The sequence below is a fragment of the Chiloscyllium plagiosum genome, unplaced genomic scaffold (assembly GCF_037043375.1).
Source record: "Chiloscyllium plagiosum isolate Xiang-an unplaced genomic scaffold, Cpla_swu_hap1 HiC_scaffold_31, whole genome shotgun sequence".
Taxonomy (NCBI): Eukaryota; Metazoa; Chordata; class Chondrichthyes; order Orectolobiformes; family Hemiscylliidae; genus Chiloscyllium; species Chiloscyllium plagiosum.
Window position 1 is genome coordinate 37,411,650 of NW_028270169.1, and position 18,512 is coordinate 37,430,161.

At 41.0% G+C, this 18,512-nt stretch overlaps 1 protein-coding gene across 10 annotated transcripts in view; it reads left to right on the forward strand.

The window, feature by feature from the left end:
- The window catches only part of tspoap1 (TSPO associated protein 1), a 299,740-nt gene that overhangs the window by 238,696 nt on the left and 42,532 nt on the right, over window positions 1–18,512 (forward strand). For 9 of the 10 annotated variants that reach the window (XM_087977435.1, XM_043718641.2, XM_087977432.1 and 6 more), the window contains 2 exons: window positions 2,883–3,053; window positions 11,743–13,038. In XM_087977435.1, coding sequence (XP_087833561.1) covers window positions 2,883–3,053; window positions 11,743–13,038 — 1,467 coding nt within the window. The remainder of the gene's footprint in view (window positions 1–2,882; window positions 3,054–11,742; window positions 13,039–18,512) is intronic. The other variant, XM_087977430.1, reaches the window with a different exon arrangement.

An 18,512-nucleotide genomic window follows, 5' to 3' on the forward strand; every position in this document is an offset into this window, starting at 1 on the left:
GTTAGGCATGCTTGTCTTCATTGCTCAGGCCATTGAGTTTAGGAGTTGGGATGTCATGTTACGGTTGTACAGGATGTTGTTGGGGCCCTTTTGGAGGACAGTGTATAGTTCTGGTTGCCTTGCTAGAGAAAGGATAATATTAAATTGGACAGGGTACAGAAAAGATTTTCAAGGATGCTATAGAGACTGGAGGGTTTAAATTATAAGGGGAAGCTGGATAAGCTGGGACTTTTCTCACTGGAGCGCAGGAGGTTGATGGATGACCTTCTAGAGATTTATAAAATCGTGAGGAACATGCATAAGATAAATAGAAAAGTTCTTTTCACTGGGGTTAGAGAGTTCAAAACTGGAGGGCATAATTTTAAGGTGAAAGGAGAAAGATTTAAAAGGGACCTGAGGGCAACGTGCTTCATATATGGAATGAACTGCCAGAGGAAGTGGTAGATGTAGGTACAGTTACAATATTTAAAAGATATTTGGACAGGTACATAAATAGGAGAGATTTAGAAGGATAGGGGCCAAATGCAGGCAAATAGGACTAGTCTCAGTTTGGAAAATTTGGTCAGCAAGGATGAGTTGGATTGAAAGGCCTGTTTCTGTGCTGTATGATTTTAGATCTCTAAATTATTATGAAATATTAAGTGGATTTGTTAATAGCAAATCAGACTCAAGCTTGTTTCAATCTTAGCTCTCAGGCACACAACAAATGCCCCATTGAAGTCAGTTACTATTTTGGAGAGACTCAAAGAAAGAAGCTTTGTTAATTTGTTGTTGCTGAGTGTCCTCTAACTTTTTACTATGTCCTATAGGCTCCCCTGTCCATATGTCCTATAGGCTCCCCTCTCCATTTGCTGATTAAATCCACCTCCTTTTTCTGTGTACCCAGAGCTCTCATTGATGGTCTAATTGTCCTTTAATGTTGTTTCTGATGTACTCTTTCCTGTAGAGGATGAAGAGACATTATTTTGAGTTTATTAATGTTATGAAGTTTTGCCTAAATTGGGGTAATTTATTATCAAGAATGTGAGGTGAAAGCATACTGTTCCTTGAAAATAAAAGTTATTAAAACATAGAAGCTCTTGTAACAAGCAAAGTGAGTTCAGACTGATTTTGAATAAAGAAAGTTTGGAAACATTACCCTTTGCAGAAACTTATTTCTCAGTTAACTTGGTGCTGAGAAATAATGACAGGTAAAGAGATTAATGAAGTTGTCTCAAGACAAGAAGATCTTTATTGGCATCAGATATTTACCTTATCGTGATCATCAATCTTTTACATTGTTTGGCAGATCTTAGCAAGGTGGAGATTACAATCAATATCTCTTTCATCTCAATGTAGACATCCTGCACCCTTGTAGAGTGGACTGGACCCCTGTGGAGTCTCTTGCTCTCAGGCCCATCATTGATTCCATCAACTCTTACCAGTGATGCCTCTGCAAGCACAATGTCAGGGTCCATCATCGGCAAGCAACTCTACGCTACCTGCTTATTCTACTTATTTTGCTGAGAATTGAAGTTGCCTTTCAATGACCATCATGTTTAGCCATCGAATGGTGACTTTCCAGAGTCCAGACTTCCTTTTGTGACTAATAAGGCTTCAGGGGGGAGAAAACCCAGCAGTTTTACATCATAAAAATCTAAGTCTTGTATCTGAAATTGTGCCACTAACCTCCCTTTTTTTGTCACCGACTGGTTCCTAAATTGGCATGCAAATAGTGATGATGGAGGGTTCTTTTTATATTTGGAAGCCTATGACAAGTGGTGTGCCGCAGGGATTGGGGCTGGGATCCTTGCTGTTTGTTATATACATTAACGATTTGGATATGAAGGTAAAAGGTTTCGTTTGTAAGTTTGCCGATGACATAAAAACAGAGAATGCTGTTGATAGTGAGGAGGATATGGTCTACACTCTGATATTATCAGCAGATAAATTGGGCAGAGCGATGGGAGAAGGAATTTAATCCCAATAAGTGCAAGGTGATGCATTTTGGGGCATCCAATAAGGGAAGGATTTGCACAATGAATGATAGTCTCTGGGGGCTACTGACGAACAAAAGCAGACAAAATGGTGAAGAAGGCATACGGGATGCTTATCTTGATTAGCCGGGGCATAGAGTATAGGAGCAAGAAAATTTTATGACCACTTTATAAAACATTGGTTACGTGACAGATGGAATACCGTGTGCAGTTCTGGTCGCGATACTATTGGAGTGACGTGACTGCACTTGAGATTCACCAGGATGCTGCCTGAGATGAGAAGTCTCAGTTATGAGGAAAGACTGGGTTTGTTTTCCTTGGAGTAGTGGAGACTGGGGTTGGGGTGGAATCTGATTAAGGAATACAAAATTATGAGAGGCATAGATCATGAGAATCTGTTCTCCATCGCAGACGTGTCTAAGATAAGAGGGCAAATTTAAGGTGAGGAGCAAGTGGTTTCGAGGAGATCTGAGGAAAACAAAATTCACCCAGAGGATGGTTGAAATATGGAACATGCAGACTGAGAAGGTGGTGGAGGCAGGTACTCTCACAACATTTAAAAAGTGTCTGGATGAGCATTTAAAATTCCAGGGCAAACTAAGCTATACACCAAGTGCATGTAAATATGATTAGTGTAGTTTGGTGTTTGTTAGTTGGCATAGACATGGTAGGTCAAACGACCTTTATCTGTGCTGCAAATTCTGATTAAATCACAATGTTTCTGCAAAAGGGGAGCTAGCGGAGCTAGTAATAATTAAATTGTGGTTGCCAGGATACACTGGAGCACTAGATAAACTGGTTCTCACAGACTTTCCACAGAAATACATAGCAACTCGGAGTGCACCAGTTTGCTTTTCACATATTTTATATACCGTCTTTTTCTTTCTGATTTCTTTTCACCTCCAGCAGGGCGATAATACGGCGAACCACGAGAGTGAAGATTACCCCCTGGACAGCAGTCGGGGCTCTGACCTCTCGGACATCATGGAGGAGGATGAAGAAGAACTGGGATCCGACACACAGATGAATGAAGAAATTCAACAAGATTGCAGCTTGATCAGGGACACCTCACTAAAGGTAACAGTCTCAGCTATCTCCCCTAGGAATTTACTGGCCCTAGGGGAAGAAGCGGGCAAACATAATTAAGAGGGCTGAGGCTTGGAATTTATTGTCATAATGATTAGCATATTGTTGCGTGCGTTTATATTTCATTCAGTTGCTGACTTTTTGCCTCAGGCCAAAGGTAAGTCACAATGCACACAAGAAACAATCAATCTTCAGTCACTATCCACTAACATAAATTAATGGAATCAATTTTATAATCCTCGTCCTTTCTGTGAAGTATTCCGTCAATAATATAGATTTATTGTAGTTGGATCTGAGTAAAAGCATTTATTACTCTGAAAACTATCACATGGACACAAATACCATGAAATATTTAGACATTACAGATTTTCTAAATTGTCACAGCACACATTACGTTGCAAAATGGTTATTGCTCTGCAGAGGCCCTAATGTGTCGAAAATTGTAATGCTTCCCAAAGTACAGAAATTAAATATGTTTCCACAACTGGATTGGGGTTTTGGAAGCACAGCTTATTGCAGCCTGAATCTGAGAGAAATTGGTGTTTGTTTACCTGAGAGACAAAACCAGCAAAAATTGTGGCATTTGCTGATGCACAGATTGAACATGTAGGTTTGTGAGTTGCAGGGTGGCAGGCTGGAGAGTGGGAACTTACTCCTTTGTTCATGTCAATATATCAAACACAGCCTCAACAACGTTACCTCGTTTAATAGGAACACAGTCCGAGTACTGAGAATAGCAAGGCTGCAGGGCCAAACTTCCTGAGGAGAAATGTTTTATCCAAGTTTTGGCCATAATCGCAGGTGTAAATATTGTGCCCTTTGTGGCTGAGGGAAGGGTGAGGGGTTGGGGGGTGTGGAGGTGGAATGATGGTCCGATGGCAACTGTAGTCTTTATCCTATGTGCTGTTAGAAAAGGCAAAACGCTCTGTGAAAGGGAATTAAACCAATAAAAAAAAGAGTAGGAGTGAGAATAAAACTTAAATAGATAATGGTCACTCAAAAGGAAGTATGAAAAACTATTAACAGTCAAAATAAAATATATAAAGGGAGGTCAAGATATACCAGAGACAAGAATGTGTTTGACAATGAAGTGAGAATGTGTTGTTTATCCCCATATAATAGGCAGTTGCTTTCACATTTCAGGAATGCTTAATAGAATCATAAGGAGGGTGGCATTGTGGCTCAGTGGTTAGCACCACTGCCTCACAGCTCCAGAGACCCGGGTTTGATTCCACATTTGAGCAACTCTGTGGGAGTTTGTACTCCTCGTGTCTGCATGGGTTTCCTCCTGGTGCTTCGGTTTCCTCCCACAATATTATAATGTGCAGACTAGGTGGCTTAGCCTTGGAAAATGTAGGGTTACAGGAATAGGGGGTGGATCTGGGTGGGATGCCCTTCAGAGGGTTGGTGTGAACACAGTGAGCCGAATGGCCTGCTTCTGCACTGTAGAGATTCTATGATTGAGTGAGTGTAATCTGATTGAAGTTCCTGAATTGTGACGGATTTTCCAATGCAATTAACAGTGGACTGCTCAAAAAGTCCAGTTTGATAAATACGTAAAACATTTCATCATCCTTTCTCAGTGACTAAATGCAACATGTAACTGATAGTATGAACCAAAGTGTGCTACCCCAACAAGCTGGGACCAATACCCTACCAGGACACGCCTTGCTAGTGCTTTCAGGGTATTTGCACTAACTTGGCAGGATATGAAACCCTGTAATTCAGAAGAGACAGCAGCAAAGTTGGAATTTGAAGGCAAAAAAAAACTAAATGAACATAGAAGGCTGAGGAAACAAAGACTCTAAAATAAAGGGCAGAGTTATCGTTGAATGATTAGTGGTATATACTTTAATTCAAGTACTCCATGAATAAAGCAGATGAACTCAGGGAAGATGGATTCTGAGTTATTGAAACACAGCTTAAAGAAAGGAAGTTTCAAAGAAATTGCAGATCAACATTCCAGGTTAGAGTTTTCAGACAAGATAGAAAATGGGTTAAAGAAAGTCTGGTCATAATATCGGTTAAAGAAACATTCACAGCAGTGAGAAAGGATGATATGCTGGAAGGATCGTCAAGTAAAGCTATTTGAACTAAACTGAGAAATAAAAAAAAGAGACAGTGCTGAGAATTTGCAATGCTCCTTCAAACTGTCAAAAGGAGATGTAAATACACAAATAGAAACAAATTAACTGAGGTGCAGAAACACTAACGTAGTAATGGTAAGAAGATTCAACAGTCCTGATACTAATTGGGATAAAATTAGTGTAAAGGTTTTGGAGAGCACAGAATTCTTATTGGGTGTTCAGGGTATCTATAAATAATAATCTATTTAGCTGGCACATAGCAAGCCCCACCAAGAGAAGGAGCAGCCTTAAACACTTTCAAGGAATGAAGTTTGCATGTAGAAGGGACATCAGTTGGAGAACATTTTAGTGATTGTGTACATTATTCACTCAGATCTCCTGCAGTTATGAAAGAAAGACAAGGAGTAAAAGTTCTAAATTGCATAAAGTCTAAGCTGAAATGTGATTTGGCAAAATTGGAATTGGAACATCTTGTAGGTAAAACAGTGTCAGAGCAGTGGGATGCATTCAAAGAGGAGCTCAAAAAGAGTTCCCGCTAATGAAATGGGTGTGTCTCCGCAGTCTGAAACCCCAGATGTCAAACAGCATACAGAGTAGCATAAGGCAATAAAGGTTAGCAGATGTCAGATGCTGAGAAACAAATACCACAGAAAGCTTGGGTGCTTAGAAGGTGCAGGGGTGAAATTGGAAAAGAAATTAGGAAAGTGAAGAAAAGTAATTTTAAAAAAAAAGGTGATATCAAAGAACGCTGAAACGTTTTACAATGCATGCAGAGGAAAATGGTAACAAAGGAAAGAGTAAAGGCCAGTAAAGTAACTTTTCTGTGATGGCACAAGATGTGCATGGTTCTTAATGAATACTTTGTGACTGTTTCCACAAAAGAGGAAGGCAAAGCAATTATTGTTCTCTTGAAGAGAAAGGTGAAATATTGGCAAACATACTCCTAGACATAGAGAAAATGTCAAAGATATTTTGCACCCTTGAAATTGGAAGAATCGCTAGGCCCAGAGGAAATTTATTCTAGGTTGCTTGAGTAAGGGAAGAAATTGCAGAACCTTTGATAGTTTTCCATTTGTTCTTTGTTAGAAAAAATATAAGTACCATAATAGGATGATTGATATTACATCATTGTTTAAAAAAGAAGGAAAAGATAACCTTGATAATCACAAGCTAGTCTGCCGTACCTTGGTTGTGGATAAATTATCAGCAAGTATTCGGAGGCAGCATTGGAAAGGAATGGAATGGTCGAGGAAAGCAACATGGATTTGCTATAAGAAGATCCTGTCCCTCTAAAGTTATTGAATATGTTGTGAAGGTGACAAGGAGCATTGACGAGGGTAGCACGTTTAATGTAGTTTATATGAATATTATCAAGACATTTGGCAGGGTTGCCCGTGACAGATTGGTCAAAAACTTTGAAAAGTGGATTCCAGGGGAAAGTGGCAAGTTGGATCCAAAATTTGCTCAGTGATCTGAAGAAAAGGATCATAATGGGTAGGTAATTTTGAGACTGGAAGGTCATTCCACTCTATTTCACAAGGTTGAATTCCTTACTTTTTGCCAGGTATCAATGATTTAGATTTAAATGCAGGGATAGCGATTAAGAAGTTTCCAGAGCATACGACAGTTGGCTGTAGAATGTTGTAAGCTGCAGGTCAGATATCAGTAGACAGAAAAACGAGAAATGAATTGAGTTTGGAAAGTGCGATATGGCATCTGGGAAGTACAAAGATAAATGGGTGGATACTGAGAAATATATCCAGTTGGACCTCGGAGTGCATATACACAGGCACCTGAAGGTAGCAGCACAGCTAGTTGATATGGTTAAGAAGGAATTTATGATCATTTTCTTTGCAGCTAACTCATAAGTTCTAAGAGCAGAGAGTTTTTGCTAGAATTTGTTAATTTGACTGGAGCTCAGAGTACTGCATGCAATTTTAATCACTTTTGGAACAGAAGAGGCTAAGGAAAGAGTCAATTGAGTTGCACAAAATTAGAAAGGGGCTAGATAGGGTGAGTAGAAATAAACTAATTTCCTTTCACAGGAAGGTCAATAATCAAGGAGTATAGATTCCTTGTAATTTGTAGAAGAATTGGGAAGGAGTTGAGGAGAATTATATTCATCCACAGAGTGGTGGCAGTCTTGAACTCAAAGGATGTTAGAGATAGAAACTCTTAAAAAATACTTGGTGCATTTGAAGTGTCGGACCTGCAATGTTATAGACAAGGAGTTGAAAAATGGCATTAGGTTAGATGGATGATTTTGTATCAAGTATGGATGCAGTAGGTGAAATATCCTCCTTCCAGGGAATAAATCTTCTGTTTCTTACATAAGAAGGTTACCTCAGAGTACAACAGGATTTTGATCTAGATGGGCCAATGGGCCAAGGAATGGCAGATGGAGTTTATTTTAGATAAATGTGAGCTGCTGCAGTTTGGAAAGTGTGATATGGCTTCTGGGGAGTGCAAACATAAATGAGGGCAGGATTTATACACCGAATGGTTAGGTCCTGGGGAGTGTTGCTGAACAAAGAGACCTTGGAGTGTATGTTCGTAGTTCCTTGAAAGTGGAGTCACATGTAGACAGGATAGTGAAGAAGGCATTTGGTGTGCTTTCCTTTATTGGTGAGTGCATTGAGTTGGGAGACAGTGAGGTCTGCATTTGCTGGAGATCAGAGTTGAGAGTGTGTTGCTGGAAAAGCACAGCAGGTCAGGCAGCATCCGAGGAACTGGACAATCGACGTTTCGGTTCCTGATGAAGGGCTCCGGCCCGAAACATAGATTCACCTGCATATAGGAGTTGGGAGGCCGTGTTATGGCTGTACAGAACATTGATGAGGCCACTTTTGGAAAACTGCATGCAATTCTGGTCTCCCTGCTATAGGAACGATGTTATGAAACTGAAAAAGGTTTTGAAAACATTTATGAGGATGTTGCCAGGGTTGGAGGATTTGAGCTACAAGAAGAATCTGAACAGGCTGGGGCTGTTTTTCCTGGAGCGTCAGATACTGAGGGTTTTGTAAAATCATGAGGGGCATGGATAGGGTGAATAGCCAAGGTCTTTTCCCCAAGGTGACGGTGTCCAAAACTAGTGGGCATAGGTTTAAAGTGAAAGGGGAAAGATTTAAAAGGGACCTAAGGTGAGATTTTATTCATGCAGACGGTGGTGCTAGAGGATGTGGTGGAGCCTGGTACAATTACAACATTTAAAAGACATAAATAGGAAGGACATAGGCCAAATGTGGGCAAGTGAATGAGATTCATTTAGGATAACTGGTTGGCATGGATGAGTTGGACCAAAGGATCTATTTCCGTGTTGTACATCTCTATCGTTCTAAGTGAGGAAGTCTTAGGTTCCATTTGCTAGTGCATGCTGTTTCATATCAACAGGTAAATTCCTTGAGCCGCTCAGTCCAAACTGTATCAAATAGTATCAAAAGACTCATGCTAGACGTTGGATGGAAAATTGAAGGGTGGTGGGGTGGGGTGGGGTGGGGACGGAGAAAATAAATTGAGGCATAGTTGAAGGAAATCCCACCCTTTGGAGGAATGAGCTAATCTGTTTGGCTGGAGACTCCAGTAGCCCCAGCAGTGCCAGAGATCTGTAGTGGGCAGTGTTCGGACTGCAGGCAGGCTGTGAGGTAGACCCAATGGAAACCAGAATGAAGCAAGCCAGGTTATTGTTGGAACCTTATAGAGGTGGGGGCTAATGGACTGGGGAATAAGTTGTAAATTACATCAGGGAGGAAAGAAACAGGAGCTATCTTCTTTGCTGGTTGGTAAAGGGTATCCCTGACGTTAATACCCTCTTCTTTTACTCTGTTTAAAACACTAGAGAAAATAATCCTTCCATCTGAATGTCTGTGCCAACCATTCTCTGATGTAGATAGCATAAAATTGGGGTTAATTGAGCTGCAAGTGAATATCGATTGATACTTAGGTTTTTAAGTATGTTGGGCAGGCTGCCGATTTTGGGTTGGGGGTGATTTTGGCAGTGAGCTAGCTACCTCATTTATATAACATTCCCCTGGCTAAAACACACCCAGCAGCAGCATGTAATAACCAACTCAGTGTCAACAGCAGCTGAAGCTTTCCTGTGAGACTCAAGTAGCCAAGTAGCATTTCTGTGTAGGCTTGCAGATGATGGACAGCTGTCATACCCCAGCATGGACCAGCATCTTTGGGAGTGGAAGGCAAGAAAAAAACTTGTGCTCAACTGGATTCACATCACAACAGGACTTCTACGCCTTTTTATCATATGAATGGGAGGTTACAGCTGCTTATCTATTTCCAGTATTGAAGCAAATGTACAGGGCAGTAAGCATAATGAGCAACCAGTTTGAGATTGGATATGAAATGATACATATCCATGTTAATATACTCCAGCTTGAGTAAACCCACTCACTGCCACAAGTGTCCTCGGCCAAATCATCTTCAGCTTCTTCATCAATGACCTCCTGTCCATCGGAAATGGGGATGTTCACCACCATTCGCAACTCCTCAGATACTGAAGCAGTCCATGTCCAAATACAGCAAGATCTGGACAATATCCCGGCTTGGCCTGACAAGTGGCAAGTAATATTCATGCCATGCAAATGCCAGGTAATGACCATCTCAAATAAGAGGCAATCTAACCACTATCCTTTGACATACAATGGTGTTACCATCACTGAATCCCCAATAACAATCAAATTCCTTGGGGTTACCACTGACAAACAACTGAACTGGACATTAAAAAATATTAGCTACAAGAGCAGGTCAGAGGCTAGGGCTACTGCCCAAGGTAACTTACCTCTTGACTCCCCAAAGCCTGTCCTCCATCTACAAGGCATACATCAGTGGAATACTTCCCACTTGCCTGAATTGCAGCTGCAACAACACTCAAGAAGATTGACAACATCCAAGACAAAACAGTCTACTTGATTGGCACCACATCCACAAGCATCCACTGTCTCTACCACCAATGCTCAGTAGCAGCGGTGTGCACTATCTACAAGATGCACTGCAAAAATTCGCCAAAGATCCTCAGACAAAACCTTCCAAACCCACAACTAGTTCCATCTTGAAGGGCAAGGGCAGGAGATCCATGGTAACACCACCACCTGCAAGTTCCCCTCTAAGCCACTCACTATCCTGACTTGGAAATTTATTGCCATTCCTTCAGTATTGCTGGGTCAAAATCCTGGAATTCCCCCCCAGAGGCCGTTATGGGTCTACCTGCAGCAGATGAACTGCAGTAGGTCAAGAAGGCAGCTCATCACCACACTCTCAGGGGCAACTAGAGACTGATAATAAACGGTGGCCAGCTAGCAATACTCTCATCCCAAAATTTAAAAATAAAACTGAAGAGTCAATTCTAAATGCAAATTTTGAAAATGATAAGAAAATGATACCTTTAAGAAACCATGTTAGCAGCCATGGACAATCTGCATTAAGTTGCTCACTCAATAAAATAGTCATCATGAGACTACCTTAGCTCAGAAACTCTTATCATATTACCAGCAGATGTTGGTCTTCCTTGATTCTTTGCATGTATGGGTAACACTGTTGACATGACATGACAAAATGTCTGTGCTTGGTCGTGGCAGAAGGAGAAGCAGCACACTGTTGTACCGATTGTCTGACTTGTCTTTATAAATGCACATTTGAACCTACAAACCATTATTGAGTGGAACCAACTCATGATGCAAGGGTCTTCACAATAAGAGTGCAAGGGTCTTTGCATATTTCTTACTGTGCAAGGTCATACTAATTAATCCAGAAGCAATAACTAATGCCCTGCTGAAGATGTTTGCAATCAATTCTGAGCAGTAAAACCATTGCTAATTGGTCACTTCAGCACCATTGTTATAAATTGTGTTCTAGAGTTAATTCAGTGGCATGATACTTTTGAATCATTTATGACAATATTCCAGAAAAGGTTTGGAAAGAGGAGCTACTTTAAATGTTGTGGATTATCACATAATTCATGAAAGTTTGAAATAAAGTGATCAGAAACAATATCTAGTGAAAATACATATGGCACTGATTTTGTGTACTCGTGGATTGTAAATGCACAGCTCATCCCAATAACAATAAACCCCTCACATATTGCAGTATAAATGTTGGGAGCTAGGTAGAAGCATGTATGCTTCTTTGACTTATTTGATGCCTGAATGTACTGAGTAAAACAAAGATGAAACAATTCACTGCTTGGATTGTCTTCAACTTACGCGAATGTATTATGATTTGAAATGTAACACGCAAGGTAACTTTATTTGCAAATCTCAACAGTGGAAAGTTTTCTATTTTTTTAATATGTAACAAGTACCCATAATTTTCAATTTATTTCTACTTCAGCACCATTGTCAGATATCAGGTTCTGGAAATCACTTATTGCTAATGTGGTTATGGTACACATTTCACTGAGATGGGTGCTCCAACTTTTTTTTTGTATTTGAAACTTATTCTCACATTGTGGATTTCTGTTGCTTGACTGTGCTTTGAGTTGATCTTGTTTCAATTTTCACTTCACCTTTTTTTTCTTTCTTTCTCCCACCCCCAACCCCGTCCTTGCATGCATTCAACCACTGTACGTGTTAACCATATCGCAGCAACCTGAGCAATATGAAACTGATAGTGATGAGGAGTTTCTGGAGAAAATTCTAGAGCTTCCTCTGCAGAAACGTTACAGTAAGAAACTATTCAGCATTCCTGAAGTAACAGAGGAAGAGGAGGAGGAGGAGGAGGAGGAGGAGAAGAAGCACCTGGAGGTCATCTGTAACAACAGCCAGGGTGGTACCAAAAACCAGCAGGAAGTAGAAAACGTCTCTGTCCACACTCAGGAGAAAGAACAATTAGAGGAACAGGGTCAACCCTTTGAGTGTGTACAGAACACTTCTGAAAACCATGGAGAGACTGAACAGGCCTTGAAATTTGGTACCAAAGATCAGGAATTGGAAGAGAAACCTACCCCTGATGTCAGTCAGAATATCAGCAAAAAAGTAGCTGAGGAATTTGTGGGTTCTACTGTTCAACAGAATGAGTTGAAAGCTAAGGGCTTGGAAGAGGTGTCAATATCTGACTGCATCTCTGACCAGAGCAATAATCAGGAGCCGCATGAAAAGCAACCTCTCTACACAAAGGCTAATGTCAAAAGCAAAGAATGGAGTGAAGAGACAAGTGGGTGTGCATATCATGGTGCCGAGATTCATCACATATACCCCCAGGAATATAACAGGTCCCACCAAGAGGAAGAGACCACAGTAGAATATGTGCATGCCAACACCATTGATGAGTCTCACCTAGATGTTGCTGAATGTGTAGAGAAACCACAACCAGAGGAGGATGACAGGGATGTTTCAGAGCCAGATGTTGTTGACTTAACATCCATCTTAAAGATGCAATCGCAGACATGGATGAGGTCCACAGATCCCAGAGAGGTGAATGTGGCAGGAATTGGGAATCAACATTACAACAGGAGGCAGCAGGTAACTCATGAACACTTAGAGATAGATATAGAGTATGGCACTGAGGAGGATGAAGAAATAGTGACATCCAGCTTGCACTTCTGCCCTCAAGTCATTCATCCAGAACAAATGAGATCAAGTTTGTGGTATGGCAGCAAGACTAACAGAGAAAATGCAAGTGAGTGTTCAAGGTTCTGTGAGTCCGTGCAGTCACATGAACAGAGGCAGACCTATGAAAAAGGCGTTATTTTTGATTCAAACGCCAGCAGCACCAAGTCTCTTCATCACCATAAGAAAAAGAATAAGGCTGCTTTCACCAGGAGATTGCGACATTGTGAACGAAACAAGTTACAAGGAAGGATAGCAGAGGAGGCTTGGAAGTTGGAGTCTTATGAATTGGGAAGGACAAGGGCAAGGCCTGAGGATTCAGCATGTTCACGGGTGTGTGTTTATCTCACTGTTTACCTACACCATCCTTTCCTTAGTTCTATTATCCTGTAGTTGTCAGTTTGTTTTACTGCTTGGTGTGTTTCCTGCTGCGTGTATACATCACCTTCAGATAGTTGTTTGGTAGTGCAGAAGTTGAGTGTTATTGGAAAAAAGAGACAGATTTTCTCGAAGCTTTCCTCTTGCACCCGTCAGGACAATCTACAAGAAATGCCAAAGTAAAGGGGAAACAGCATTTGGAGGGTGCAGATTGGATTCTGATTGGTAGAGGTATTGCCATGAAGAATGCATCAGTTAATGATAACTGGCCATTAACTGCCAAGCATTTTTTAAATTTTAACCAAGACAGGTTGCCACTGATTGGTTAATTTATCAGACAATACATTTTCCAAAGGAAAATTGTTACCCATTATGTTAAATTGAAGCAAGTGCAATGTTTGTGTGTGTGTGTATGTGTGTGTGTGTGCATTTTGTCTGCAAAGAACAGGGGCCTGTGTTGTAATATATCTCTTCCAGTATACTGTACCACACTGTAAGCCAACTGCCAATTCTCTTATCTCGTACTGTATAAATACTTTGGTATTCCTTGTGAATTGTGTCGATGAATTTGAGACAAAAAGCTTTGGCAAAATGTATTTTCTCAGCAATACTTCTCCTCATTTCTGGTGGATACTTTGAAGCCATGGTCCATGCTTTCCTAGCATCAATGACTTTCAGAGAGCTCATATCCAACTAAACTAAAATTGAACATATCTGTCAAGGCATAGGTGTTATGATAATTATTAATCATTAGGGGGTTATTCTTCAGGTATTGTTGGATAACCAGCTACAATTACAACTGCAATTGGAAGATCAGAGTTTTAAGACATCCATATGTTGATGCTAATTTTTAGGCTGAGAGACCATGGTAGTGATGCAAAGCAGAATGTCACGAGAATTTCACAAACATTTTATGGATATTTTTGAAATGTTAATTGCCCAGTACAACAGTTATTAGTTATTCCCTACAAATCCAGTTTGTGTCTGAAGGGATCATTTTGAGTTTTACAACACTAGGATGAGTTTTGGGTTGTTGCAGGTCTCCAGATGGAAATGGGAGAAACATAAATGAGAGACATAAATAATATGTCATGGCACAATGGAATTTTGACTCCAATGCACTAAATCAACCTAGTGACAATCCTGCTTGTGTCTGTTATAGTGATTAAGAGTTAAGTGATCCGATAACTGCTAGTTTGGATTCAGTGTAGCTGGTGAAATAACAAAGATGTATTGTTCTGAATTTAAGATTTTTAAAAAATGATCTTTTCCCATTCTGAGATTCTGCCATATTGTCCTGTCAAGCAGCTTCTGGATAATCTTAAAGGTGGGTGTAAACCACCTGCCTGAGCTTCATGCTCTGACTTATTTCCATCTTTGGGAGTGCTTGACTTTGTGAAGTTATGACTGGAACTAAATCACGATACAATTAATGTATGATGTATCCTGGAAGAGCTCCAAAACATTACAACACTCCAAATCTCAAGATTGATTGGATCTGTGAATATGAGCATGTGTGTATCAGCAGAAGGACAGGTTGATTCTGGGTAATCCAAGATGGAGGTCGGGAAAAATTTATGGCTATAACAGACTGCTCCTTTTTTAAAGTATATTAGATGTTGGAGGGAATTTCCTCAAATTCTAGGGGCAGCAATTACTGTTTTATATACGGTTGCATTTGGAACTTTGGGAAAAAACTTCAAAACAACAGCACTTTTAAAAGAGAGAGGAACAGACAAAAGCAGCACATGGTCAAGTCAGTGCAAGAGAGGGAGAGAGAGAGAGAAAGAAACCCACACTGCTAACTGACACAGCAGTGAACCTGCACAGTTATTGCCTTTGCTGTTGAATTCATGTATCGCTGGACATCGGAGTGCAGTTAGGAAAATTAACAAACAGTGAAATTCACAACTAATCTTGGAGGAACCTCTTGGGACAGGTCACAGCACAGAAATAGATTAGTGAATAGTTTTTAAGTGTGACCTTACAGTAAGTCTGCAGTAGTGAGTAGAGTGAGGTCTTTCTTAATTATATGTTTTATTGAGATATGTCTCTTGATTAAACTTAAAAATATAAACCTTAAGCTAGCCTGGAGCAGTGTTTTGTGATGGATTCTCAGGGGAATGTAGCATGAACAGGTTTCTGCTACCGAGACTGGCTCCAATACAATGAGGGTTACGTCGGGTTCAAAGAGATCAATTGTGTTAGGGCACTCTCTAGTCTGAGGTACAGACAGACGTTTCTGTGGCCAGCAGTGTGGTGTGTTGCCTCCCTGGTGGCAGGATCAAGGATTTCTCAGAGAGGGTAAAGAATGTTCTCAAGGGGGAGAGGGCCAAGCAGGAAGTTATTGTACACATTGGAACCAACGACACAGGAAAGGAAAAGGATGAGATTCTGAAGGGAGAATATAGAATGTTAGGCAGGAGTTTAAAAAGAAGGTTCTTGAGAGTAGTTATATCTGGAATACTCCCAGTGCTGTGAGTGAGTGAGGGTAGGAATAGGAGGATAGGGCAGATGAATGTGTGACTGAGGAGTTGGTGTATATGAGAAAGGATCACAGTTTTGGATCATTGGAATCTCTTCTGGGGTAGAAGTGTCCTGTACAAGAAGGACGGATTGCACCTGAAATGGGAGGGACTAATATACTGGCAGGGAAATTTGCTAGAGCTGCTCCGGAGAATTTAAACTTGTAAGATGGAGGGAGTGGGGCCCAGGGAGATAGTGAGGAAAGAGATCGATCTGAGACTGGTGCAATTGGGAACAGATGCGTCAGGGCAGGCCGGGACAAGGTAGGACTGAAAAATTAAACTGCATTTATTTCAATGCAAGAGGCCTAACAGGGAAGGCAGATGAACTCAGGGCATGGTTTGGATATCATAGCAATTGTAGAAACATGGCTGAGGGATGGACAGGACTGGCAGCTTAATGTTCCATGATACAAATGCAACAGTATTAAGGGTTTAGATGCAGGACAGGTGACTGGGATATCAGTGGGGGAGCACTTTGGGGCCAGCAACCATAATTCTATTACTTTTAAAATAGTGATGGAAAAGGATGGGCCTGATCTAAAAGTTGAAGTTCTAAATTGGCGGAAGGTTAATTTTGATGGTATTCGGCAAGACCTTTCAAAAGCTGATTGGTGGCCGATGTTCGTTGGTAAAGGGATGGCTGGAAAACTGGAAGCCTTCCGAAATGAAATAATGACAGTCCAGAGACAGTATATTCCTGTTGGGTGAAAGGAAAGGCTGGTAGGTATAGGGAATGCTGGATAACGAAACAAATTGAGGGTTTGGTTAAGAAAAAGAGGAAGCATATGTCAGATATTGACGAGATAGATCGAGTGAATCCTTAGAAGAATGTAAAGGCAGTAGGAGTATACTTAAGAGGGAAATCAGGAGGGCAAAATGGGAACATGAGATAGCTTCGGCAAATAGAGTTAAGGAGAATCCAAAGGTGTTTACAAATACATTATGGACAAAAGGGTAACTAGGGAGAGAGTAGGGCCCCTCAAAGATCAGCAAGACGGCCTTTATGTGGAGCCGCAGGAGATAGGGGAGATACTAAATGAGTATTTTGCATCAGTATTTACTATGGAAAAGGATGTGGAGGATATAGACTGTAGCGAAATAGATGGTGACATCTTGAAAAATGTCCATATTACAGAGGAGGAAGTGCTGGATGTCTTGAAACACATAAAAATGGATAAATCTTCAGGACCTGATCAGGTATACCCTAGAACCCTGTGGGAAGAAAGGGAAGTGATTGCTGGGCTCTGTGCTGAGATATTTGTAACATCAATAGTCACAGGTGAGTTGCAGGTAGACTGGAGGTTAACTAACATGGTACAGCTATTTAAAAAAGGTGGTAAGGACAAGCCAGGGAACTATAGACCAGTGAGCCTGATGTCAGTGGTGGGCAAGTTGTTGGAGGGAATCCTGAAGGACAGGACGTACATATATTTGGAAACGTAAGGACTGATTAGGGATAGTCAACATGGCTTTGTGTGTGAGAAATCATGTCTTACAAACTTGATTGAGTGTTTTGAAGAAGTAACAAAGAGGATTGATGAGGACAGAGCGGTGGACATGATCTATTTAGACTTCAGTAAGGCGTTCGACAAGGTTCCCCATGGGAGACTGGTGAGCATGGTTAGACCTCATGGAATACAGGGAGAACCAGCTATTTGAATAGAGAATTGGCTCAAAGGTAGAAGACAGAGAGTGGTAGTGGAAGGTTGGTTTTCAGACTAAAGACCTGTGACCAGTGGAGTGCCACAAGGATCGGTGCTGGGACCACTACTTTTTATCATTTATATGAATGATTTGGATGTGAGCATAAGAGGTATAGTTAGTAAGTTTGCAGATGACACCAAAGTTGGAGGTGTAGTGGACAGCGAAGAAAGTTACCTCAGATTACAAGGGACTCTTGATCAGATGGGCTAATGGACTAAGGAGTGGCAGATGGAGTTTAAATTAGTTAAATGTGAGGTGCTGCATTTTGGGAAAGCAAATCTTAGCAAGACTTACACACTTAATGGTAAGGTCCTAGGGAGTGTTGCTGAAGAAAGAGACCTTGGCGTGCAGATTCATAGCTCCTTGAAAGTGGAGTCGCAGGTAGATAGGATAGTGAAGAAGGCGTTTGGTATGCTTTCCTTTATTGGTCAGAGTATTGAGTACAAGAGCTGGGAGGTCATGTTGCAGCTGTACAGGACATTGGTTAGGACATTGCGTGCAATTCTGGTCTCCTTCCTATCGGAAAGATGTTGTGAAACTTGAAAGGGTTCAAAAAAGATTTACAAGGATGTTGCCAGGGTTGGAGGATTTGAGCTATAGGGAGAAGCTGAACAGGCTGAAGGGTGACCTTATAGAGGTTTACAAAATTATGAGGCACATGGATAGGATAAATAGACAAATTCTTTTCCCTGAGTGGGGGAGTCGAGAACTAGAGGGCATAGGTTTAGGGTGAGAGGGGAAAGATATGAAAGAGACTTAAGGGGCAACCTTTTCACGCAGAGGGTGGTACGTGTATGGAATTAGCTGCCAGAGGATGTGATGGAGGCTGGTACAATTGCAACATTTAAAAGGCATCTGTATGAGTATATGAATAGGAAGGGTTTGAAGGAATGGACGAATTGGATTGAAGGAGCTGTTTCCGTGCTGTTCATCTCTATGAGTCTATGACTCTAAATAATTATATTAAGTCCCTTCCCAAAAAGAATACATGCTGTATAATAATCTCAAGGAGTATGGGAAGTACAGTCATCACCGTGCATTTATTTTGCGATTTCTGTGAAAGACTGGATACATAAAGCACACTCGCATTCAAAATCAACTGACTTTCAGCTACTTCGAGAGAACTAAGATTGATATCTGTGAAGCTGGATTAGAGTGGTGCTGGAAAAGCACAGCAGTTCAGGCAGCATCCGAGGA